The following is a 27,679-nucleotide window of genomic DNA, read 5'->3' on the forward strand; positions in this document are numbered from 1 at the left end:
GGCAGCTCCAGTCAGCAAACAAAAGGCAGGCTGATTGAAAAAAGGTGCTTGAAAAACATTGAGTAATGTTCTACAATTTTTTCTCCATCTAGTAATCCTGCACATACTTCACACAGGCATAATCTAATATCCTGTACTCCAGAATGACAGAACAAACGCTGTCAGTATTTCAATTCAAAACTGCTTAAGATGAAGCTTTGAAATGCCACATGTTCTTTCTCACAAATATCTCTTGCCTGTGAGAAAAGTTCCAGTGGAAACGACTCCACCTCTTTGTTCCACCATGAGGCTGCTTTACATAAAGGCAGCTGACCACATGCTTGAGACTGCTTGCATGGGAGGGAGTGAGAGAACATAGGAATAGGCCATTCAGCCCATTGACCCTGCTTTGTCATTCACAATGTTCATAGCTCCTCATCCACAGAAAATAAAACCAGGAGTAGGCCATTTGGCCCATTGAACCTGCTCTGCCATTCAGTACAATCATGGCTGATCATAGAAAATAGGAACAGAATAGGGCTTTCAGCTCTTCAAGTCTGCTCTACTATTCAGTATAATCATGGCTGATCATCCAACTCAATAGCTGATCCTGCCTTCCCCCCATATCCTTTGATCCCTTTTGATCCAAGAGCTATATCTAACTCCTACTTAAAAACAATGTTTTGGCCTCAACTGCTTTCTGTGGTAACGAATTTCACAAGCCTAGCACTCAAAAGGGTGAAGAAATGTCTCCTCGTCTCAATCCTAAAAGGTTTACGCCTTATCCTTAGACTGTGGCCCCTGGTTCTGGACACCCCCACCATCGGGCACATCATTCCTGAACCCACCTTGTCTAGTCCTATTGGTTTCTATGAGATACCCCCAACCCCACCCAACTTTCTCCTGAACGCCAACAAATATAATCCCAACTGACTGAATCTCTCCTCAGGTGTCAGTCCTGCCATCCCAGGAATCAGTTCGATAAACTTATCTGCACTCCCCTGATAGAACGTCTTTCCTCAGATAAGGAGACCAAAACAGCACACACTATTCCAGGTGTGGCCTCACCAAGGCCCTGTATAATTGCAGCAAGACGTCCCCAGACCTGTCCTTGAATCCTCTCACAATGAAGACCAACATACCATTTGCTGTCTTTACAGCCTGCTGTACCTGCACGCTTACCTTCAGCAACTGGTGTACAAGGACATCCATTGCATATTCCCATCTCTCGATTTATAGCCATTCGGATAATAATCTGCCCTTTCTGGGTTTTTTTTGCTGCCAAAATGGATAACTTTATCCATAATATTCTGCATCTGCCATGCATTTGCCCACTCTGCATCCATCTCACAGCTCACTCTCCCACCCACTCAACCTCATTATTGCATTAATTTCCTCTTTAACCAGCAATGCAATTGTCCAACATCTTTTCCTTTTTGTTTGTCCTTCTCAAATACTGAATATCCTGGATGTTCATTTCCCATCCCTGGTCTAACCAACGTTCATCTGTGGTTTTAAGTTTAGCTGTGATGTGCTGATTATGTCTCTAGGCAGCTTGTGTTTGTGAAGAATTCAGCCAGTTATGCTGACCACCTAAAGGAAAGTCACGCTTTAAACCCACTTCTGACCAGTTTAGAAAAAAGCAGCATCTTAAAACCACTATACCATTGTGAACTTCATCAAAATTAATTATAGAAAATAATCCAACCTGACCAGAGTAATTGGGTATCTTCTACTTTCAGATGTAAGAGAGCTGATGTATCTCCACATATTAAAATTTTCACCTTTTTAAGTTTACTGCATTCATTCAGGGGTGGAAATGTTGGCATTAAACCTTCTATGCAGGTACTGTACACTTATGTAGATTTAAGCTTCTGCTTAAACAGTTCTTGACCTCCATCTCAGAGAAGCACTGGTGTAATTTGATTTTATTTGCCACACTAACTGCCTTAGAGATGAGATTGCGGTTTATGGCAGTCTAAACTGTTTTGGCCTACGGATTCTTGTACTCATATTGTGAAAGTCACTGTGCCAGTTGTCAGGGTCCTGTTAATCCATGCTAGATTCAAAACCAGGTTCCTGAGTCTAATGCATTGTCTTGATCAGATTCAAATTGGATTTAAACTGATCATTGATTGTCCACAATAAAATGTAATATGCGCAGGTCCTTTCTATCATTCTAATGTAAGATTTATCTCCATTTAGATATTTGCCATTCAGCTTTTATCCCACTTGTGTATCCAGTATGCACTACCCAAGTCTCTCAGTGTAGCCCGCTTGTCTATCAATGTTATGGGAACTGTACTCACAGGTGAGGTCCTCATTCTCTTTAATTTTAGCATGAAATTAGTATGAGACTAAGTCGTCATATGAGAACATGTCTGTGTTTCATTCTATGCAATATCTCCCTTGCTCAGCTCCTCTTAAAGGGGTTGATAACCATCTTTCCAACCTCTTAGGTCACTGCTCAGAACCATTCTGTGGAGCCTGCGGAAGTGTGTTGTGAGTTGAACGCTGAATTTGCTTTTGGGAGTGAGGCCTATCAGTTTTTAACAAGTTTATTTATTAGTGTCACAAGTAGGTTTACACTGTAATGAAGTTATTGTAAAGATCCCCTAGTCACCATGCTCTGGTGCGCTTTCAGGTACTGAGGAGAACCTAGCATAATCAATGCACCTAACCAGCACGTCTTTCAGACTGATTTCCTCTGAGTGTTCTGGTTTGCTCCCACTATGTGGAGAACGTGCAAACTCCACACACACTGACCCACGCTGAGAATCGAACCCAGGTCCCTGGTGCTGTGAGACAACAGTGCTAATTGCTGTGCCACCATGCTGCCCTCAGCAGCCAACGTGGGGTGAAACTAGCATCTGGACAAGTATCTTCATAATATTTTTCCAATTTTGTATAACAAACATTATGGAAACTGAGGTTTTACTTTGCAACCGCCATTTTGTATCCATCAAAAGCTTTCCAACTCTCTGCATTCCAGTCTCAGTAAATAGATTACCAATTAGTGTTCGTCTAAATCCTAGTAACTTCAAATACTGTTATGTAATCATTTTCTCCATCTGCAACCTCAATGTTTAATACAAAATACTCATGTTTTTTGTCAAAAGGTGGTAATTGTGGAATTTTTATCTCCATAATGAATAAACTTTGAAACATGATTCACTGTTATATCATTCTCTCCTTGTGTAGTGTTGACTCAGGCTAAGCGATTTGCCTTCTTCATGCCTACATTGCCGTGTTTGGTGTCTTTCTGCCGTGCTTTTCCTCCGTTATATGATGATGTTACCTCACTACTCATCCAGACTGGACAAGTCTGTGCCTCACATGTTGCCACTCAGGCACAAGATATTGACCCCATCATTACACGTAAGTATTTGTATTAATTATGATTGATGTTATACTTCATTTTATTTTTAGATTGGTCCGTTGCAGCAGCAATGGCGATAATATTTCTACGTTTGCTGACAACACAAATCTTTGTGGGAAAGTGAATGGTGAGGAGGATGTTAGGCGGCTTGAAAGCTGTTTAGACAAGTTCAGTAAGTGGGCAAATACTTAGCAGATGCAGTATAGCATCGATAAATGTGAAGATATCCATTTCACATGGAGAAACAGAATGAGAGTGTTATTTAATTGGCAATTGATTGTGAAGTGTTGACATACAAGGGGACCTTGGTGTCTTAGTACACTAGTCACTGAAAGCAAGCAAGTTAGGCTTCATTGCAAGAGGACTCTAGTAGGAATAAAAATATCCTCCTACAACTGTACAGAGTCTTGATGAGACCACATTTGGAGTATTGTATGCAGTTTTGGTCTCCTTATCTGTAAAAGGATGTACTTGCCATTGAGGGAATACAGCAAAGCATAGAGGGGCAAGGGAGGAAATTGCTGGGGTCTTGAGAGAAATCTTTGTATTCTCACTGGCTACAGGAGAGGTCCCAGAGGATTGACAAATGGTCAGTGTTGTTCCTTGGTTTAAGGTAGCAAGGATAATCCAAGTAATTACAGGCTGGTAAGCCTTATGTCAGTGGTAGGGAAATTATTGATGAGGATTCTTCAAGACAGGACTTACTCCCACTTAGAAACAAGTGGATGTATTAGCAAGAGGCGACGTGGTTTTGTGAAGGGGAGGTCGTGACTCACTAACTTGATTGAGTTTTTCGAGGAAGTGACGAAGATGATTGAGGGTAGGGCAATGGATGCTGTCTACATGAACTTAAGTAAGGCTTTTGACAAGGACCCTAATGGCAGACTGGTACAGAAGGTGAAGTCTCACAGGATCAGAAGTGAGCTGACAAGATGGATACAGAACTAGCTCGGTCATAGAGGGTAGCAATGGAAGGGTGCATTTCTAAATGGAGGGCTGTGACTAGTGGCGTTCCTCGGGGATCATTGCTGGGACCTTTGCTGTTTGTAATATATATATATATAAATGAGTTGGAGGAAAATGTAACTGGTTTGATTAGTAAGTTTGTGGATGACACAAAGGTTGGCGGAATTGCGGATAGCGATGAGGACCATCAGAGGATACAGCAGGATATAGATCCTTTGGAGATGTGGGCGGAGAGATGGCAGATGGAGTTTAATCTGGACAAATGTGAGGTAATGCATTTTGGAAGGTCTAATACTGATAGGAAATAGACAGTAAGTGGCATAACCCTCAAGAGTATTGATAGGCAGCAGGATCTGCGTGTACAGGTACATAGGTCACTGAAACTGACAATGCAGGTGGAGAAGGTAGTCAAGGAGGCATACGGCATGCTTGCCTTCATTGGCCGGGGCACTAAGTTTAAAAATTGACAAGTCATGTTGCAGCTTTACAGAAAGGAATAGACTTGGACTTGGGTTATAGTGTCCAATTCTTATCGTCACATTATCAGAAAGATGCAGAGGCTTTGGAGAGGTTACAGAAAAGATTTACCAGGATGTTGTCTGGTATGGAGGGCATTAGTTATGAGATGAGGTTGGAGAAAGTTGGTTTGTTCTTAATAGAACAACAGAGGTTGAGGGACATGAACAGGGTGGATATTCAGAAGCTTTTTCCCAGGGTGGAAGAGTCAATTAGGGGATATAGGTTAAGGCGCAAGGAGCAAGTTTTTTTTTACACAGAGGACGGTGGGTGCCTGGAATCTGCTGCCAGGGGAGGTAGTGGAAGCAGATACCATAGTGACTTTTAAGGAACGTCTCGACAAATACATGGTCCCCAAAGGGTTTTAATTCAGGCAGGCAGCATGATCAGTACAAAGAACAAAATCAGCCCGGGAAACAGGCCCTTCGGCCCAATGAGCCCGCGCCGCCATCTCAACACCACCAGTCCACCTCTCTACCCATGACCCCTATCTAATGTTTTATGGCCATCCAGATTGAGGGAATCTGATTTAGGGACAATTTATTCCTGCCAATCAGCCTAACAGCACATCTGTGGGGTGTGGGAGGAAACCGGAGCACCCGGAGAAAACCCATACAAGCACGGGGAGAATACTCAAACTCCCACAGACACCGGCCCAAATCCATGTGTCTGCACAGCAAACAGCGATAGTCACTGAGCTGTCATCTTGCCCAGTGTCTTGTCCAGTTTAGGCACACACTAACGACATGAAGCACTAGGCTAATCTCGAACAACCAAGAGCAGCCCCTGTACGACCCATCGCGTGTATGCCCCTCGTTGGACACGAGGTGGACCGACTTAAAACCTGTGAATGAAAAGAGAAAAAACATTATTACCATACTATACCCATTTACATTACCAGGGACGCCCCAATGCTAATGACCCTTATTTAAAAGGTTCTCCTATATCCACTCATCTCCAACTCAGTCATGTGCCTAAGTTACTCTTAAAGGACTCTAGCGTGTTTGCCTCCACCACCTTACTTGGCAGAGCATTCCATACCCCCACTACCCTCTGTGTGAAAAACCTCCCTCTAATATCTGTGTTGTACCGCTCCCCCCTCACCTTAAGTGCATGGCCCCTTGTCCTACGTGTCTCTATTATAGGAAATAGCTTACCTCTGTTTACTCTATCTATACACTTCATAATCTTGTATACCTCTATTAGACCCCCCCTCAGTTGACGTCTTTCAAGGGAAAAGAGCCCCAATTTCTTCAATCTTTCCTCATACCCCAGTCCTTCCATACCAGGCAACATCCTGGTAAACCTCCTCTGCACTCTCTCCAGAGTCTCCACGTCCTTCCGGTAGTAAGGCGACCAGAACTGTACACAGTACTCCAAATGTGGCCTAACCAACATTCTGTACAACTGCAACATTAGACTCCAGCTCTTATATTCTATACCCCTTCCTATAAAGGCTAACATACCATAGGCTTTCTTCACCACACTCTCCACTTACACTGCCACCTTCAAAGACTCGTGCACTTGCACCCCCAGGTCTTGCTGTGACTCTATACTCCTTACGGGCTTACCCTTTATCATATAACTTTCCCCTACATTATTTCCGGCCAAAATGCATCACCTCACATTTATCCGGATTAAACTCCATTTGCCATGTATCTGCCCAATCAACCAGCCTATCAATATCCTGCTGTATTGCCAGACACTGCTCCTCACTGCCCGCCAATCCAGCCATCTTGGTGTCATCAGCAAATTTGCTGATCACACCACCTACTCCCTCTTCCAAATCATTTATATACACTATGAAGAGAAGAGGTCCCAGTGCCGAGCCCTGCGGCACACCACTAGTGACAGACCTCCAGCTAGAAAAGACCCCTCCACAACTACTCTGACTCCTCTTTGCAAGCCAGTTCTCTACCCATCTAGATACCTGACCACATATCCCATGAGCTTTAATCTTCTGTACCAACCTACCATGAGGGACTTTGTCAAACGCCTTACTGAAATCCATATAGACGACATCAACGGCTCGTCCTTCGTCAACCGTTTTTGTCACCTTTTCAAAGAATTCTACCAGATTCATAAGGCAAGACTTCCCCTTGACAAAGCTATGCTGCGTATCCTTAATCAGATCGCAACGCTCCAAGTGCGCATACATCCTATCCCTAAGAATCCTCTCCAAGTACAGTCTTGGAGGGTCAAAGGATCTGTTCCTGTGCTGTAATTTTCTTTGTTCAAAGAGTCACAGTACATTTAGGACCAGAGCTGAAGAGAAACTTCTTCACTCAGACAGATGAATCTGTGAAATTCTCTATCACAGAAGGCTGTGGAGGCTAAGGCACTGAGTATATTTAAGTAGGAAATAGATTTTGTCTCTAAAAGTAGCAAGGGAATGGGGAGAGCATACAAATGTGGTGTTGAGATAGAAAATAGAAGCAGGAGGAGTATATAATTTGATCACAGTATATACTGTGATCCTCTGTTTCTATAATGCTTCCTTTGAGGTGTTTGGGCAGCTTCTCCTAACCATGCAATCTTGAAATATGTACTCAGTTACAATGCCATGAGTAATTGTGCAGATCTCCAACTTTGTGTTCAAAACCAATGTCATTGTAATTTGGACACTATTCTGACAACAGCATATTAAGTATTTGCACAATTAGTCTCTCTTGTACTGGAGGCAATTCATTAAATGGCAAAACTGGCATGTTTTACACAGGTCTCAAGTATCTCAAGGAGAAGGCTGAAGTAACCCCTGAACTCTATCGTGGTGCAGGTTTGGATAGGATTAAAAAGGGTAAAACTATTGTACCAGAGAGTTTGGACCCTGATGTGCTTCTGTGCCAGCGTGTTGAAGCAACATTTCTGGAGATAATAAATACAGCTGTTGTTGGAGTTTAGTGACAGAACTGAGAATGCTGCATGCCAAGAATATGAAAACCATTACACCATCTCATGTCTGGTACAACCACAAAATGACTGGTACAACCACAAAATGACTGGTGGGTTTCAGGGCAGCTGAAACAGCAGCTTGCATTGTAATCAGATGTATTTGAGTATGCTGTGCCGAGCAGATGCCAATATTTGTCTGAATACTGAAATGGATTATAATGATGTCAGTACAGGACCACCATTAGATGCACTGGTAGGTTGGACGTGATGAAAAATGTACATTTAAAGGAGGGAATGCTTTTATATAGCGAACCTAAATTAATTTTCTGAACCCCCCCAGTGCAGATTATACTTTGTAATAAAGAATCTTTGTTTATACACTGAACATAATGTAAAATTGTGAATAATTCAAATGTCAGTCTCTTGGAATCTGAAATGACTGCTATATGTCTTTCATTTACCTCAAGCTAATTTTTCTTCCCTATTGTATTCATCATTGAAAGCGAACACAATTATCTTCCATCTCCCTTCTATGCATTTTTAAAAACTGCCGGCATTTGTTTCCTACCACAAAGTTCAATGAATGATACCAAAATAGTATGAATTAGAAGCAAATTGTATATTAAATAAGCATTGGGCTAATTTATGCTGGAATCTCTTGTGTCATACTACAAGAAATAAGTCTTTACTTCAAGCTTGCTCTGCCATTCAATAAGATCATAGCTGATTGTAGCCTCAACAAACACTATTCCTGTCCTTTTTATGCCCTCCCCTCCTAATAACCCTTAATCAAAAATTTATTAGTCTAAAATATGGTCTCTGGGGCAGAGAATTTCTAAAATGTACAAGAAAATTCTTCTGGTCTCTATCTTAAATGGGAGACCCCTTTATTCTGAAACTTTCCCCCTAAATTCACATGGTAAACTTCCTGGCAAGCCCTGATAGACACTGATCTTTTAATAAAATCACCTTGCATTCTTCTAAATGCCAAAGTGGATCAGCCCAACCTGCTCTGTACAGAAAATATTATTTGAACTGCTTCAAACAAGTAAATCCTTCCTTAAGTGAAACCAAAACTGAGTGCACTACAAAAGATGTGGTCTCAATGCCCTGTATAGTTGTAGTACAACGTTCCTACATTTATCCTCCGTTCCCTGGTTATAAAGGCTAATATTCCATTTGCTTTGAGAATTACTTGCCAGACGTATACGCCAACATTTTGTAATTCATCAGCCTTTAGTCCCTTTTTCTCCATAGTAGTATTTCTTTAGTGATTGAATGTTTTAAGTTCCTCACTTTTGATTCTCTACTAAACATCCCTGTCTTTAATTTCGCGTGTGGATAAATTCACTTGGTGTGATTCTTTGTACACGTTTTTTTAATCAATACTTTATTTAACAATATGGTTTAACTATAACAAACCCTCTTGTCCCACTCACTTTTTTCCAATGAGTGGATTTTCTATCCCTACCCCTATGCCACCTCCAACACCATGCCCTCTTGTCACTAAACCTTTGGCTATTTGGCCTCCCTCCCTTTTTGAACAGGGGTGTCACATTGGCAGTTTAAATCCTCCAGAACACACAATTTTCAAAAAATTACAACCGATGTATTATCTCTGTAGTTACTACTTTTATGATCCTAGGATGCAAGCCATAAGGGCCAGGGCCATCTACCTTTTGCCCCATTAGTTTGTCTAATATTAGTACTGGCACTCAATTCCTCTTCTGTATTCTTTAGTGTTAATGGGATGTTTGAAGTATCCTCCACCATAAAGGCTGATGCAAAATATGTTCAACTGCTGCTATTTGCTTGTTCCCCAGATTCATTTTCAAAGGACCTGTGTTCCCTTTGACCCTTCTCCTTTTTATATATTTAAAGAAGCTGTTGTCAGTTTTTAATATTCATAGCTAGTTTGCTTCAGTTTATTTTCTCTCTCTTTAGTCCCCCTTTGCTGGATTCTGAATGTATCCCAGTCTTAGGGCTATCACTGACTTTTGCCTCCTTACATGCTTTCTTTTTCTACTCTTTCAAGAGGATCTTTTAGTCATTTATTAAACCTGCCTCATTGCTCCATCTTCAATCTGGGAATAGGTAATGTGTCATAGTCTGCCCCTGGTTGACTCTAAGAAGCTATCCCTAATACACCAGGTTGTAGCTACTCTTTCCAACTTTAATCATCTTGTTGAATGATTAATTAAGTCACCCTTAATTATTGCTCTATTCCTTTTGAATTATACCCCTTCCTACAGTAAGGCTACTGTTTGGCAGGAGTAGTCTTTAGACTCTCAATTTCTTCTTTCCCTTGCTGTTTTACCTCTGCCCAAATGGACTTTACATTACATCTCCTATCTTAATAGTACTACACCACTTTTGAGATCCTACTTTTCAAGTTAATAGATGAATATAGGGAGTTAAAGTCCACTGAGAGATTTTTAAAATCTATCTCAATGATATGGAAGTGTAGCATGACCACTGGTTGTTCACCCTCTCCTTCCAGAATGCCCTATAGCTGCTGAAATATTCTTGACCTTAGGTCATTTCTGTAGCTGCAGACTAGACTCCACAATGGTACGTTGCGTTCCTGGTGCTATCAGTTCCGCTTACAATTGAATCCCCGAGAACTATTGCAGCCCCACACTTACGCCACCTCTCCTATGAAGCAGTATGAACCGTGGCGCAATGAATTATGCTGTTACTGCTTTCCCTTGAGGTGCCATTCCCCTCAAAATATTACATCTGAGTTCCTGCACTGCCTGTCTCATCCTCTCACTCTGCTTGCAGGTCATCCATTCCCTTTCTGTCATGTACTGAGCCTGTGGTGTGACCTCTTCTCTGTATGTGCTGTTAGCTTTGCAGACGTGACAGTGTCTCCAGCTGCCACTCCAATTCCAAAACCCAGCTGCAGACACTTGCTGCATACACCTGGCCCTAGGCATTGGAAAGATCCTGACCTCTGGCTTGAGCTGTCCTGCCATGACTTATCCCTTTAACCTTTTAAATCTAGTACTCTATCTTTCCTAATCCTAGTTACCACTGAATATAACCAAAAAAAACCTAAAGCAAGTGATAAAGGTAATAATTACTTACCCAACCTTACCCACTACTTACCAGTCAGTTCTCTCCCTTGTAGCCTCTACTGCTGCAGAAGACCAAGACCAATCTCTGAAGATTTTAGTATTTGGAAATCAAAAAAAAATGCAAAAAGCATCGCCCCCTGTGCTAAATTCCCACTATGCCATTACCCACACTCCCTCTGGCTGTGTTTCAATGTGTTCTCTCCCACTGATAATTACTCAAATGTAGTTGAGGTTACCTTCATTTATTGTATGAGGTAAACTGCATTCAATTCTACATATCTCTCCCTTTAATGCAGGCTGCTAACAGGTTTTAATGCAAGAATGAGAGTTTGGAAATTGTGATGACCCAAGTGCTTTAGCTATTGTGCATTAAAGGGGAAGGCAATGTTACAACTTCACATGTTAATTCAGTTGTTAGATACTGAAAGGAGCATGCAGGGTCCAGCCGCATTCAACAAATGCACTGCAAATTGTGACTACACCTGAAAACCAACTCATTAGCTAGAAATCTAAGGAACTGTGCAAGTTCTTTCTTGTCTATTTTCAATTTTGTTTCTTGTGACATTCCTCCATAATCTACTTCCTCAAGAATAATTTGATGATTCAGTTGCCACTATGTGTCATTACTTCATGACAGAGTTTCCAACTGAAACTGGAATTCAGTTTATTACCAGTGAAATATACTACCAATTTAGGGTAGCACTGTGGCATAGAGGTTAGTATTGCTGCCTCATAGCACTACAAAACCAGGTGACTACACATTCTCCCTGTGGGTTTCCTCCCACACTCCTAAAATGTGCAGATTAGGCTCATCTGCTATGCTAAATTTCCTTTGGTGTCAAAGGGATTAAGCAGGGTAAATATATGGAGTTCCGGCTGGGGAGGGGGGCTCGGGCACAATTGTTGTTGGTGCAGACTCAATGGGCCAAATGGCCTCCTGCACTGTAGGGATTCTAAGTAATGCTACAAAAAGGTCACATACACTCTAACCTGGATAAATAGAGAAATGAAAATACACAAAGGGCACACCAACATTATGAATAAATTATTTATTTTCATTTGGAAATGTTTAAAAAGTATAAACCTTTTCAACAATTCAACCATAATTTGTACTTTAAGCTTTTTTGGACTGTATGTAGCTTTTAGTGTTTGCCACAATCTCCAGACTAAAATTTGTTCATAATTCATTAAAAGACTCTTAAGGAACTACAACTGCAGCTTTGCAAGCAGGATGTTTTATACCAATGTAGGACACAAAGAGAAAAAATGGACTGGTCCTCTCCACAGCTGGGGTTTTCATCACTGCTTGCCCAGCTGTTACAGGCAGCCAACTGTTCAGCAAAACATGACATTGTTCTCCCAATATTTTTTCTCTTTTTTTTAAAAAATAAGCAAGGCATCAACTCTGTAAAATCCAACAATTAATAAAATTTAAGGAGTTTTTTTAAATCTACTGCAATTTCAGCTCAAAAAATCTATAAATATTTTGACAAAAAAGATTAAATTATGAAATTTAAATAAGACAAAAACGTTTAAGCAATGCACTATTAAAGTACTGGGATTGCTAGTGTTTGCACAATGAAATGGACCACTTTCAGATCCTGGTTTCAGCATGACCAGGAAGTCAACAAAAATTAAATAGGGTACAGACAGTCTGTAGGGACCATACGCTGTGAAACTCCAGAAATACAAGGAAAAACATCAGCTTTCAGGCATTTTATAGTGGCATTCATACCTTATAACATGACCTGGCTAAAATCACTTTCTTTACATCAGAAAACAACCTTAGCAATAAACTGTGGGTAACAGTGGAAAACCTGCTCTGTATTGGAACTCCATTTAATAAACCCATTATTTTCTACTTACTTAAAACTGCATAACCACAAGGCCCTGCACAGCAGTCAAGATACCAAGAACATTAATGAATACAACTAATATGATTTAGGTGACAAAAGTGTGGGAAAAGATCATGTATTGGAGTTAAAGCAAATTGATCACAATTCTATTAATATTAATACAGAAGATTTCAAAACATCCACAGCTGCCAACAGTGGTCTGCAAAAGTAATTATAAATTTAAATGAACCAAAATTTTACAGCATCATAATATCCAATTTACTGTTGCTTTACATAATTTTAAGATTCTTTATCAACTATTAAATTTTATGTACGTTTTACAATAAAAAAATCAAAAATTCTGACAACGTAAAGCAATACCAATGGAAACCAAAAGATGTGGAATAACAGTAAAGCCAGTAGCGCAAATATCTGATCATTAATGTTCAGTGATTATCATATTGTTACATTGCTGAGTATCTGCAATCCCCTGTGTGTAAAGTTCCCAATCATGACACTGGGGAAAAGCAACCTGCAACAGATGGAGGTACAGAGTGTTCCAGGGTTATGTCTTGAATAATTTGTACATCCACATTCTATTAATGGTCTTAAGGGCCTTAGAACTTGAAAATGTACGCCTCTTGGCAGGTGGACGAGGGGGAAACAGATTGAAAGACGATTTTACTTAACCTGCTTTGCGCTGTCCAAGATACTATATTTAGAAGTGAAATGTGCAGATACTGCAGTTCTTCAAAAGTCACCTTTCTGAGGACAATTCCTTATAGGTCAAATCTGCTTGAATTGTGTGCTTAAACATCCAGATCAAATGAACAAAGGAATCCCTGTGCACCTTTTTTTTTAAATAAAACACTATACAATACAGATATGGTACTGGAAGAATTCTGCTCTACATTTCAATAACCTGGAAGATTATAAAACTTACAGTATTTAAACAGGGTAGATTAAATACAAAAAAAAGCAGAAAATGAGGTGAAATCTAATGTGGGGCTAGAACCCACAGAAGCACTTGGTAGAGCAATACCATCCGGTGCTGTGATTGTTTTATTTAAAGACACCCCACCAAAGAATGCTTGTTTCACAACAAAAACACAAACCATGATTCAAATGACCTAAAATCATTGTTAGAATTTGACAAAAGTTGAATTGCTTCTATTTCCTATGTCAAGTATTCAGTTTATTTGCATTAAGGGTTTAATAATGGGAAGAAACTACACAACTGATCACTGTACTCAATAAATGGGATGGCTTTAGGGAGTACAAACACAGCATATGCCCTATTATAAATTTAGTACAATCCGTAACCTTACTGTCTGTACTCAAAACATACTGATTTGGTTGTAAAATTTCCTGCAGGACTGCTCCCAACACAGCTTTACTGTTAGGTCAAACAATTAAAGCAAACTCTCATCTTCACCACTTGGCTTTGCAGAGGCTTGAAAGAGATTGTCATGCTGCTGCAAAGGGCATCATCCAGTGACAAAAAAAAGCTAAGTCAAGCAAAAGGTAAAGGAATTCAAGAGACTGGCAACTCGAGTCCGACTCACTGATTAAGGTTGGGAGCCAGGTGTTCAACAACTTTTTAACAAGGGTGCCTTCAGTTCAAGAAGCAGCCCAAATGCATTAATGGGTTGAGATCGCGTGGTATATTAGTAACAAATATGCAAACGTTCTTGTAAAATTCCTGTGCCACTATTTCATGACATTATCAGCTATTTTAAATTAAGTTTATCATAGCATTTTTAAGGCTCAGTGCAATCGTTATTAAAAACGGCTTCCCTAAAAATAATTTCAGCAAGGTATAGCAATTATCTATGTAATTAAACAATTGAAGGTTTTTATAAGCATGCATATTAAAACCTAACGTTAGAATGCAAAGGGCTTGAAGTGTTGGAACTCACTTTAGTGTTGCACAACTGTACAGAGTAGTGCTTGCACAGGGTTTCAAGCAGTTATTAGCTATAACAAAATGTTTGCAGGTACCATGGAGGCGCTGTCATTAAATCAAAAAAGTCAACCACTTTTTGCATGGAAAAGACTTTAATCAAATTTCACAGAAACCTGATCAAAGACTTCCTGCGATATCCAGGTGTGAACTCAGACAAGTGACCTGGGACACCCATCATTAAAAAAATGTACTTAAACAAATTTTAATCTAATTTTCCAACATGAAATTGAATTGCATATTTCTGCAGGGGACTATATAACTGGTAATTTAATAAATTAATTTTAAATTCATGGATTCTAGAGGCATAGTTGTAAACGCAAGGAAATTTTGGAATTTATTTTAAAATATTTACAGTTCAAAATTATTCCAGTCTCACTGTTGCCAGGTTCAAATACAATTAGGAATTTTCATACTTTTATTTATTGCATGGTAAAGTTTATGTTGCACACATACTCAGATATAAAATATTAGAAATCTATCTGCACACACTTCCTGTGAACTCTTTCCAACACAAGTTCTAATGTCCATATTTATAAGGAAAATTGTTTACGTACATTGATCAGGCTGTGATTACATCTTCCTCTCCAAGTGCAAATATTATAGCATCACCAGTGGCAGGAGGGTATAATTACAGACTGATATGTTTAACCAGACAGTTTCATGTGGATGCAGGCATTTATAATAGGAATATTAAAAAGGGTAGAACATTGACTTTAAAATGGGGATTGAATTACTACCAGGTTCAATTATCTTTTTCCCTATCCTCATACAGCTGGAGTCTACAATTGGTCTTGACTCAACATGTGCAACACCACAGGAGATTGACTAATCAGAGCATGTCATGAATCAACTCTGCTGGTTTTCTTTCAAATTCCATTGCAGGCGAACACGTCTCTGAAGTGATGGCTTTGAATTTCGCTTGCTAAAATTAAAACACCCTTTACTCTAGCTTCAAACTATTTACTCCATTTAATTAGTTGTACTTAACACTAAATCATTTTATCAAAATGTACATTTTACATCAGGCATGTTTAAAAATTTTAGCTTGTTAAAAAGGCACTGTCTACTTAGGAAATTGACCAATCATTAAAACATACTGAGAAATATAATCTTCCAAAAAGAAAACCTTCGCAAGAAGAGTAGAGCTTAGAGTTTAACATGACATAAGGGCAATGCAGTGTTGCAAAGACAGATTTCCAGGTGGTAAATATTAAGAATCCACCAGTTCCCCTGTTCTTGTTTTCAACATTGCTCTCCCCTCCCTTGAAGGCCTAAACCTTAATCTGTGTTACCCACAATTGAGTGCTGAAGCTCTTTTTAAAAAGATGTCACTCCAATACTTTGCAATATTCCTATAATTGTACAGAGAGATGATTAACAATGGTGAAAAGACTTGCTATATTTCATACAAAAATAAATCAAGGAGCTATGCCGTCTGATAATGGAAAAAGTATCTGGTGATTACTAAATCACAATATAAAACAGAGAACAAATGAGAAAGCATACTTTTATGACTTTCTCTGGAAGGTGGTACCTGGATCAGTCAAGCGGTCCATTTACTAAAGCCATCATCATTAAGTTCGGACAATGATAAGAGTCTGGCCTAGAAACCTTAACACTACAACAGACCAACACACCTGCATTGCATTGATTCAATTTTGGAAAAAAATTCTGTTGCTACAAAATTTAGTTACCATTCTGCACAATTCTTTTTTCTATACAGTAGTAACAAAGTTACTGACTTTTTTTTTATATACAAATAGGCAGGTCTTTGGGACTGACCTCGACCAGAGCAGTCCTCCTCCTCCTCCGCAGTCCCATTCCCTACGCCATGCCCCAACCCATCCCCTTTTAGCGCTGGCTTCACAATGCATGATAAGAAATGCTATAAGATGTACTTTTCAGTTATAAACACAGTGAACATATTTACTGTACAAGTACTCTGCATCCACAGCTTCGCTGCGTTTTCACCACACACAAGGTATGGTTAACACTAACCCCATCCCTACTAAAATGTACACTGAGCCAATAGATATTTGCTGCTCTCCCTCCCCCAACTTTATAGCAACCTACTGCAAACTTTTAAGACGATTATAGATATTTTAGTACAACAAATGCTTTAAAGCCCGAAGGTAATATAAACCTTCTTGAAAAATTAAAAAAAAAATACAAAATATAAGACAATTTATACAACATTTAAAAACTTACAATAAATTAAGATGCAGGCATTTTTGGATAACTGCCTGTGGCTTTAAAACCCACCAAGCAATTAAGGAGGACATCCTGGGGTCCTTCAGACCCAATTCCAAGAATCCCTCCAAGTTCTCCATGAGTAATGTACGCTTCCCTTTCTACCGAATCCTGTTCTCGATGATCCTCTCAAACAATATCCCTTTTCCAAGAATTAGTCCTGGACCCCCACAGCTCCCTGGCAAGGTCTACAACATGCTTGTGATGAAGTTGTACAGTTGTGTCAGCACCACAAAATGAACAGGGAGGCAGGAGCGACGGTCCTGGGTGGCAGGGTCACAGGTCAGCCAAGAAAGAGCGTTGTATTGTTCTAGAACAAACCTGGAATTCAAAAGCATTTTAGAATTTGAAACAACTTGCACTTATAAATATTTCCTTTTTTTTCTAAGCTCAAGCAGGTCTCAACTTGTTGCAATTACAAAAGCAGTTTTATAAAATACACATGGGGATTGTGTCTTTAGTTTAAAGCAACATGAAGGGGTCATGTGATCTTTTCTGAAGTCTGTCAATCAACAGGACTGTTCAGGATCAAAGAGAGACCTGGTTGTTTGCTGGAAGACGACACAAGGTGGAAACATTTGGAAACAATAACACAAGCACCTGTGTTTAGTGGTTAGAATGTTAGTCTCCAAACCCTAGAAAGGTGTTAAGAACATCCAGTCATAAACAGTTATGTTTTAAACAGTCTATGCACAGCGATAGAGCATAGGGGTGGGCCTGGGTGGAATGCTCTCCTGGAGAGTTGGTGTAGACTCGATGGGCTGCATGGCCTCTTCCTGCACCAGAGGGATTTTATGATTCTATGATCCATGTTTGGATCAAGGCTGTAATGAGGTCAGGAGTCCAGTGGTCAAACTGTCAACAACACTCTTCATCAACATGTTAAATGGTAAATTGTCCCTTAGTATTGCAGGGGGTTATAGTGGGGTAAATATGTGGCGTTAATATGTGAGGTTGCAGGGATAGGGCCTGGGTGGATGCACCATAGAGATTCTATGAATATTTACTTGCAAAATAATTAAGAGTTGGGGTTTAAAGGATAACTAATCAATATTTCTACCTGGACACAAGGCCCATATGATTAACACTGGCATGGAGATAAGCTTTTACAGGATAAGGATTTATAAGATGCCCCTATGAACAGTCACAAGTAGTCTGCTAGGATCAGGGAGAATGAGACAGAGAGGGGCAACTAGAGGCCGCAAGTCTCACTGGTTCACCAAGCAAAAAATGCAGGTAGGTGCTTGCAGCCAGACAGAAAAGATCAAATCTATGAGGATTTGAAACAAGGCTGAATGATCTGCCTAGTTTGCACTAGAGGAAGAATCAGCAGGAGGAACACTCCACATTGTAAGACAACTCAGATTAAAAGTTACCAGACTGGGAAAGAAAAGGAAAAAGACCTGAGAATCTCAGTCATTCTGGGAAAACTGAATGTTGATGCAAGTGATGGTAGGAAGTATAGTTGTGGTATTCTCAGTTGTGTTAACAGTTTAAAAAAAAGGAAGTTCTGTTTGGTAGTTTAAAGTAGAAATTGCCTATGCAAAGTATTTAGTCAATGTTGTTCCTAGTTTGTTACTGTAAAAAGTCTCAGACATGAACTCTTGTGTCATCCTTTCAGCTATTAACAGCAAGTTCAGTTTTTGTCTAAAATGTTAGTGGTCTTTACAGAGATCAAAACAATTCCCCTGTAAATCATAGGCCACAAATAACAGCTGATGAAGGAACTGCACAAAGGAACACAAATAGAAACACAAATAAGCTGTCAGGCTACCTCTGAAACAGCTTCTGAGAGTACAGTTGAAACACATCAATGTTTCTCACACAGTGCAATGCTGTGTGCAAACATGTCAGCCATTCTGTGCTAACATCCTAACGAAACTGAAAAGGTGATAAATAACTGGCCTGGTGCTGGAAGGAGGATTTATATTCATCAAAACACTATTCAGAACTCGTCTCTTATCTTCAAACGATGCCATGAACACAAACATGTGGAGAACTTGGTTTAATATCTTACTAGCACCACTCGCTATGCATCATTCAGTCAGATATATCAGCAACAACTGCACGATGGCACAGTGGTTAGTGGTGCTCCCTTTCATTGCCGAGGACCTGGGTTTGATTTCCGGCTTGGGCCACCAACTATGCAAAGTTTGCATATTCTCCCCGCGTCTGCGTGGGTTTCCTCTGGTTTCCTCCCACACTCCGAAAGATGTGCTGGTTAGGTGCATTGGCTGTGCTAAATTCTTCCTCAGTGCACCTGAACAGATGCCAGAGTTTGGCAGACTAGGGCATTTTCACAGTGTAACTCCATTGCAGTGTTAATGTAAGCCTGCTTGTGACACTAATAAAATTTTATATTTTTGAAAAATTCCCAAATTGTTACCTTCACACACATTCTACATACGAGAGACCATTTATGTTCAATTTTACAATCAGGTATTTTATTTTCCAACGAGATTGGGGTGAAGGCTCAATAATGCGACAGTGAGAAAGAGCTAAAAGTAAACTAAGCCCTCCAAAATTACTTTTAATTTAATTCCAGAATAATGCAGTATCCCATACCTGAGCACATCAGAGGTCTGGTTTGAATCAAGTGGGTGGGAGTGCTTACTATGAAGCAACTCATCCGAATGCACTGAAGGCACATGGAGGTGCAACGAGGCCTGGAAGCCAAAGAGAAATTAAATTCCTGTAAATCTGTACATGATCAAGCTCCACGTCTTACTGCATTACAACAGCTTCCACTAGATGGCAGCAGTCATCGTCAACAATTTATTCTTAAGCAACTACAGTAACAGGTGTAATATTTAATGTTTAAATTTCAACAGAAGTTATGGATTTATCCTTGAATTTATAAAGTTAATTGCTCCACCATCAACTTTTACTTCAGAGCACACCAGACAGGAAACGATAGTTTCTCTTTTGCTGACATCCCCGAAAGCAAAATACTTGCACTCCATCTATTGTTTTTGATTTGATTTTATTATTGTCACATGTATTACCATACTGTGAAAAATATTGTTTCTTGCGCACTATACAGACAAAACAGACTGTTCATAGAGAAGGAAACAAGAGAGTGCAGAATGTAGTGTTACAGTCATAGCTAGAGTATAGAGAAAGATGAACTTAATGCAAGGTAAGTCCATTCAAAAGTCAGACAGCAGCAGGGAAGAAGCTGTTCTTGAGTCAGTTGGTACGTGACCTCAGACTACTGTATCTTTTTCCTGATGGAAGGAGGCGGACAAGAGGGGAGCATGGGGAACTTAATTATGCTGGCTGCTTTGTTGAGGCAGTGGGAAGTATAGACAGAGTCAATGGATGGGAGGCTGGTTTGCGTGATGGATTATTTAAGGTGAAATCTCATGCTCTCTGTCCATTCTAAAACAAGAGAGAGATCGCTACCTGGCCCTTTCAATTTGGGAGGGTTTCATCACAATGTATGGGTAACAGCCAGGCATTTCTGCCTGCTCACTGTGTTTCACCCCTACTCAACTGGATTTTCCCCAAAAATTTGAACAATACTGAACAGCAGATGGAGGGGTTGATTACAAAATAATAGTTGTGAGGAACACAAACTGTTTATTTATTAGCAAGGTTGTGTTCCAGAAAAGTATACTTTTCTGGAGCAAGTCTGGGAGATAAAAAGCACATTTGGTAGTTAACGAGGGATGCAGGTCCACACTGGAGAGCAACTTACTGCTCCACACTAACTAGCAGCAAGTGTCATCTAAACACTCAGCAAGGTTTAATGGTCATTTATTCCAGAGGACAAAATGACCTTCAAACTCTCCACAGGTTTCCAAAACAATACATGCAAAAAGTGCTTTGGCTTACCTTGAGGAAAAGTGGACATTGGTTCTGTGCTTGAGGGCAGGCCGACCAAAACCAGTCAGGAAGTGGCCCAGCCTTAGCTGTCGAGACAAAATATCCTAGTGCCAGGGGCTGCTGCAAAATGGTTACTTCATCATGAGATTCCTGCCGGTCTGTGCACTGGCCCTGAAAAATTAACAACAAATTCATTTTGATAATTGACAGATTGCAGCAGGTAAAGTTTATTTGTCACAAGTAAGGCTTACATTAACACCGCAATTAAGTTACTGTGAAATTCCCCTAGTCGCCACGTTCCGGCATCTGCTAGGGTCAATGCACCCAACTAGCATGTCTTTCAGGCTATGGGAGGAAACTGGAGCACCCAGAGGAAATCCACGCAGATACTGGAAGAATGTGCAGAATCCACACAGACAGTGATCCAAACCAGGAATCGAACCCAGGTCCCTGGCGCTGTGAGACAGCAATGCTGACCACAATACCACTGTGCCGCCCAGTAATTTGTGGTCATTGCTAGTTTATAGGATGAAATGACTATATTGGGTTTTCAAACTGAATATATATCCTCAATTGAATAATGCAGGAGGCAGAATAGAATTTTCTACTGTCCATCCGCTCAAGGAAGTGGTGGTTGATTTTGTTTTAATTCAATGAACGTGGGCATCACTGGCTGGGACAGCATTTATTCCCCATCCCTGATTGCCTTTGAACTAAGTGGCTTGCTTAGTCATTTCAGAGGGCAGTTAAAAGATAATCAAATGCTGCAGATCTGGAGTCACATGCAAGCAAGACCAGGGAAGGATGGCAGATTTCCTTAGCTAAAAGGACATTAGTTTTTAGCAACAATCGAGAATGGTATCATAGTTATCATTAGACACTTAATTCCAGATTTTTAGTGAATTCAAATTAACCTTCTCACGTGATGCCATTTGAATCCGGATCCCCAGAGTGTAACACTGGGTCTCTGAATGACAGATCCAGGGACAATACCAGTTGTAGAATTTTGAATGAAGGAGCAATGATACACATCCATGTTGAGTTGGAGTGAAGTGGTACGGAGAGGGACAATGGAATCCAGAGTCAATGGCCATTCCCCCATCCTTGTCCCTTTGGGTGACCGAGGTCAGGGGTTTTGGAGATGCTGTTGTGGAAATCTTGTTCAGTTGCTGCAGCACATTTTGTAGACATTACAACAACTAAATGCACCAATGGCCAAATGAGTGGATGCTTAAGATTGGAACAGATAAATCAGCACAACCGTCACACACAGAATTTTACAGTTCTGCTATCCATTAGCTGTTTCTTTGAGCAGAACTTCTCCATAACCCCTACTTCACTTATGCTCTCTCCTTGATAATTTATGCACCACATGCATGTCACTGGGAATTGTGAAGTAATGTTAAAGAGTATGGAACACAAACAAAAACATTTTTGATGGACAACTGCAATATTTTAGCATCTGCCACTACCTTATTCTTCAGCTAAGTTTTGTTGTTACTTTCAAAATATAACCCGAGAACAAAACGGCACATGTAATCTAAAAGCACTAGAGAAATCTGCTGCAAGACTTTCTTGAGCCAGGCACAAAAGGAGGTAGAAATTGAGAAAAAGCCTTTAAACATGACCAAAAAGCAAAACATCTTAAGAGCTAACACTTGACTGTATGTAAACTTTCTGGTGGAATGCTTGTGGCAATGATTTCTGTCTCTGGCACAATTCCACTACCTCCTTGTTAACATATCAGAGCCCAGAGGTCCCAAGTTAACAGAACCTTTGCCCAAGACAATTTAATCACATTGGAGTGTGGCACCCGTCATAACCTTCTGATGGCATGCTGTACCACTCAATAAATGTCAGCACATATCAGATTCATTGAAAAAGAGGAAAACTGGGAGCAAACAGGGGGTCAGAAAGGGAGACAATTTCAAGGAAACCTAAAGAAAATTCTACTTTTCTCCTTGGAAAGAAAGATGTTATATGAAAAGGAGACATCCAGAATAATGACCCTGGCAGCATTATGAAGGAACAGAGTCAAATTGAAACAGCACAAATTCAGGAACATCAGCAAGAAACTACTCTTTTTAAAAAGGTTGATCAAAATTGTGAGAAGCTCTTCCAGGCAGGCAGGACAGAGCAGAACTTTGAATTATTTAAGATACATATTATTGGGAGAAAAAAGCCAAAGAAAAAGATGGCAGATCCTTAACAAATGAACAACCACATTACTATGGCTGCACCAACACCTCCGGGACCGTAGCAGTTGAAGGCAGCCCACCACTTTCTCAGGAGATGGGCAGTTAAGTGAAGGCCTAACCAGTGACACACATATCCCCTAAATTAATAAAAGAAAAACAAAAATGAACGAAATAAACTTCCCCTCTGTATCCAGTAAAATGACTTAGGTTGAAATTTTTTAAAAAGTGGAACAAATATGATGATGGCAGAACAGCCTCACCTTGCCAGTATCACCACCGTGTGGGTAATGAGAGCCTGGTGAATGTACCGGTGAAGTGGATGGAGATGCTGGCAAGTTAATTATGAGATCATCATCTGGGTCCAGTAGTTCAAAAATCCCCATTTCCTCTGCAAATCAAATCAAAGGAAGGTAGGTCAGAATAAAGTACAAGATTCAAACACAACTTATAAACATTTTCTCTGCGACCTGTTGCAATCAACTTCGATAGTGAAAGTTGATCAGTTACTTAGAAATTTAAAAGTGACACCACTTCATTCATCCCAGACTAATTTTAAAAAGTTCAAAGACTGATGGCCCAGTGAAGAATTCAGTTTAGCTATCACCAGCAGATGTGGCTAAATAATTCAGAGCAACACAAGATACTCCACTGGAAAAATACAGTATCTGTGGGGAAAGAAACTGTTAACATTGAGTCCATATGCCTCGTCTCCAACACCAATTATCAATCCCCAAGTATTCTTCAATCATCAGGGATCTGACCTTTCGGAAAGGCAGGCAGGAAGAAAAATGTGGTGGGGTGGTACTGTTAGTAAGAGATGATGTAAAGTTTATTTGGGTGAAAATAACAAAACAGCAAGGATAAGAGGACATTGGTAGGACGGTGTACAGATTCCCCAAACAGCAGCCATGCTATAGGAAAGAATATAAGAACATAAGAAATAGGAGCAGGAGTAGGCCATCCAGCCCTTCGAGCCTGCCCCGCCATTCAATAAGATCATGGCTGACCTGTCGCTGCTCAGTTCCACTTTCCCACCCTCTCCCCATAACCCTTAATCCCCTCTCCTATCAAAAACCCATCAACCCGCGTCTTAAAAATATTTAGCGAGGCAGCCTCCACCACTTCAACGGGCAGAGAATTCCAGAGATTCGCCACCCTTTGAGTGAAGAAGTTCCTCCTCAACTCCGTTCTAAACCGCCCCCCTTTTATCTTGAGGCTGTGCCCCCTAGTCCTATTGTCTTTTTTGAGCGGGAAGAGTCTTTCCACCTCTATCCTATCCATCCCATTCATCATCTTATACGTCTCAATGAGATCTCCTCTCATTCTTCTAAACTCTAACGAGTACAAGCCCAGTTTATTCAGCCTCTCCTCATAGCTCAACCCCCTCAACTCCAGTATCAGCCTAGTAAACCTCCTCTGCACTCCCTCCAAGGCCAAAATATCTTTGCGCAGGTGCGGCGCCCAAAAATGCACACAGTACTCCAGTTGCGGCCTCACCAATGCCCTATACAGCTGCAGCAAGACCTCCCTACTTTTATATTCAATCCCCTTCGCTATGAAGGCCAGCATCCCATTCGCCTTCCTGACCACCTGCTGCACCTGCAAGCTGGGTTTTTGCGACTCATGCACAAGGACCCCGAGGTCCCTCTGCACCGTCGCCTGCTGCAGTTTTTCGCCACGTAAGTAATAGTCCTTCCTACCATTTTTCCTACCAAAGTGGACCACCTCACACTTGCCAACATTAAATTCCATTTGCCATTTCCTGGCCCATTCGCCCAGCCTATCTAGATCCTTCTGCAGACTCTCCACACCCTCCGCACAATTTGCCGTTCCCCCAATCTTGGTATCATCAGCAAATTTCGACACTCTACACTCGGTTCCCTCCTCCAGATCATCTATATAAATGGTAAAAAGCTGAGGCCCCAGCACCGACCCCTGGGGCACTCCACTAGTCACCATCCGCCAATCCGAATAGCACCCGTTGACCCCCACTCTCTGCCTCCTATTTGACAACCAATCCTCTATCCACGCTAACACCAATATAAATATAAACCAATAAGTAATCAGAAACATGTAAAAATAGAAACAACTATGGGTGACTTTAACCTTAACGTTGATTGGGTGAATCAAGTTAGAAAGGGTAGCGACAACAACAAATTCATAGAGTGCATTCAATAGTTTCTTAAAGCAATATGTCATGGAGCCAACTAGGGATCAGGCTAAGATCTGGTAATGCTTAATAGGCAGGTTTGATAAATTATCTCAGAATAAATGATCCCCTAAAAAGTAATGATCATAACATGATAGAATTTAATACTCAGTTTGTAAGTGAGAAACCTGGATCAGAACCAACTGTATTTAACATAAATAAAGGGAATGACAACAAAACAAAGGTAGAGTTAGCTAGTGTGGACTAAGCGGATAGATCAGCAGGCTCACCAAGGTCCTGTATTTTTGCAGCGTAGCCCCACAGCTCTTAAGCAGATTTTAACAGGGGGTTTGACTTTAAGGCAGGTTAAGTCTCCTGGCCCGGATGGCTCGCACGTGAGAATCTTAAAAGATGTAGCTACAGAGATAGTAGATGCATTGGCTGCAATCAGTGCTGAGACCCCAATTGTTTATACTATACTTTCATGACCTGGGAGCAGGAAGCAAATGTACTGTAGCTAAATTTGCAGATGACACAAAAATAGGTGGAATGGCAAGCTGCAAGACGGATACAGTTTAAAAGAGAAGTTGACAGGTTTAGTAAAGTGGACAAGTAGTTGGCAAATGGAGAACATGAGAAAATGTGAAGTTATTCATCTTGGAAAGGAGAACAAGAGAATTATTTAAATGGTAAAAAACAGTAGAAAGTTGCAATACAAAGGGATAGCACACGAAACAGTTAAGATACAAATGCAGCAGGTAATCAGGAAGGCTAACAGAATGTTGCCATTTATTTCAAGGGAGTTGGAGTATAAGAGTAGGGAACTCTTGCTGCATCTGTACAAAATACTGATGGGACCACATCTGGAAAAGTGAGCCATTTTGGTCTCCTTGCAAAGGAAAGATATTATTTCATTGGAGGCAGTACAGAGAAGGATAACTAGGACGATCCTTGGTATGAGAGATTTTCTTGAGGAAAGGTTAAACAGGTTGGGATTCGACTCATTGAAATTTGGAAGAATGAGAGATAATTTCACTGAAACAGAACAGTACAGCACAGAAACAGACTCTTCGGCCCACGATGTTGTGCCGAACACAATGCTAAATTAAACCAATTCCTTCCCCTGCCTTTGGTCCATATCGCTCTATTCCCTGCATATTCACATGCTTATTTAAAAGCCCCTTAAACACCCCTTTTGTATCTGCCTCCACCAGCACCCTGGCAGTGTGTTCCAGGCACCAACCAACTTGTCTCTCACATCTCCTTTGAACTTTACTTGTCTCACCTTAAATGCATGCTCCTAGTATTAGGCATTTCAACTCTGGGAAAAGGATTTGACTGTCAACCCTATCTATGCCTTTTATAATTTTACAGACCTCTTTCAGGTCTCCCCTCAGCCTCTGCTGCTCCAGAGAAAACAACTCTAGTTTGTCCAGCTTCTCCTTATGAACTGGCAAATGGAATTTAATGTTGGCAAGTGCGAGGTGGTCCACTTTGGTAGGAATAATGGTAGGAGGGACTATTACTTATGTGGCGAAAAACTGCAGCAGGCAACGGTGCAGAGGGACCTCGGGGTCCTTGTGCATGAGTCGCAAAAACCCAGCCTGCAGGTGCAGCAGGTGGTCAGGAACGTTAATGGGATGCTGGCCTTCATAGCGAGGGGGATTGAATATAAAAGTAGGAGGTCTTGCTGCAGCTGTTTAGGGCACTGGTGAGGCCGCAGCTGGAGTACTGTGTGCAGTTTTGGTCACCGCACTTACGCAAGGATATTTTGGCCTTGGAGGGAGTGCAAAGGTGGTTTACTAGGCTGATGCCGGAGTTGAGGGGGTTGAGCTATGAGGAGAAGCTGAATAAACTAGGCTCGTACTCGTTAGAGTTTAGAAGAATGAGGGGAGATCTCATTGAGACATATAAGATGATGAATGGGATGGATAGGATAGAGGTGGAGAGACTCTTCCCACTCAGAAAGGACAGTAGGACTGTAGGACTAGGGGGCACAGCCTCAAGATAAAGGGGAGGCAGTTTAGAACAGAGTTGAGGAACTTCTTCACTCAAAGGGTGGCGAATCTCTGGAATTCTCTGCCCGTTGAAGTGGTGGAGGCTGCCTCGCTAAATATTTTTAAGAAGCGGGTTGATGGGTTTTTGATAAGCAAGGGGATTAAGGGTTATGGGGAGAGGGCGGGAATGTGGAACTGAGCCACGACAGATCAGCCATGATCTTATTGAATGGCGGGGCAGGCTCGAAGGGCTAGATGGCCTACTCCTGCTCCTATTTCTTATGTTCTTATTAGTATAAAAGTTGGAAAGTTATGGTACGGTTGTAAAAGACATTGGTGAGGCTGAATTTAGAGTAGTGTGTGCAGTTTTGGTCACCTAGTTGCAGGAAGGATATTAATAAAGGTTGAAAGAGTACAGAGAAGGTTTAAAAGGATGTTGCCTATTCAACCCTTCTCTGTAACTCAGTTTCTCAAGTCCCAGCATCATCAGTGGGATCAGGCAGAAAAATGGTTCAGCGCAGTCAAGAAGGGCCAAAAGGCCTGTTTCTGTGCTGTAGTGTTCTATGGTTCTCCCCTCTAATCCAGGCAGCATCCTGGTAAATTTCTTCCACGCCCTCTCCAAAGCTTCCACATCCTTCATGCAA

The 27,679-nt window shown here is 40.9% G+C and overlaps 2 protein-coding genes across 3 annotated transcripts in view; one reads left to right on the forward strand and one right to left on the reverse strand.

The window, feature by feature from the left end:
• Positions 1 to 9,796, forward strand: part of ints2 (integrator complex subunit 2) — a 56,887-nt gene extending 47,091 nt beyond the window's left edge. For both annotated transcript variants that reach the window (XM_080210932.1, XM_080210933.1), the window contains exons 23-25: positions 2,185 to 2,290; positions 3,181 to 3,357; positions 7,560 to 9,796. In XM_080210932.1, the coding sequence (XP_080067058.1) occupies positions 2,185 to 2,290; positions 3,181 to 3,357; positions 7,560 to 7,741 (465 nt within the window). In that variant the 3' untranslated portion in view covers positions 7,742 to 9,796. The remainder of the gene's footprint in view (positions 1 to 2,184; positions 2,291 to 3,180; positions 3,358 to 7,559) is intronic.
• A 2,050-nt stretch (positions 9,797 to 11,846) lies between these two features.
• Positions 11,847 to 27,679, reverse strand: part of med13a (mediator complex subunit 13a) — a 182,603-nt gene continuing 166,770 nt past the window's right edge. Inside the window, exons 28-31 of the mRNA XM_080210890.1 lie at positions 23,150 to 23,277; positions 20,701 to 20,862; positions 19,429 to 19,529; positions 11,847 to 17,184 (exon numbers count right to left, since the gene is read on the reverse strand). Coding sequence (XP_080067016.1) covers positions 17,052 to 17,184; positions 19,429 to 19,529; positions 20,701 to 20,862; positions 23,150 to 23,277 — 524 coding nt within the window. The 3' untranslated portion in view covers positions 11,847 to 17,051. The remainder of the gene's footprint in view (positions 17,185 to 19,428; positions 19,530 to 20,700; positions 20,863 to 23,149; positions 23,278 to 27,679) is intronic.

This window comes from Carcharhinus amblyrhynchos, chromosome 23 (genome assembly GCF_965287045.1).
Source record: "Carcharhinus amblyrhynchos chromosome 23, sCarAmb.v2.hapA, whole genome shotgun sequence".
In the NCBI taxonomy this organism is placed as follows: domain Eukaryota; kingdom Metazoa; phylum Chordata; class Chondrichthyes; order Carcharhiniformes; family Carcharhinidae; genus Carcharhinus; species Carcharhinus amblyrhynchos.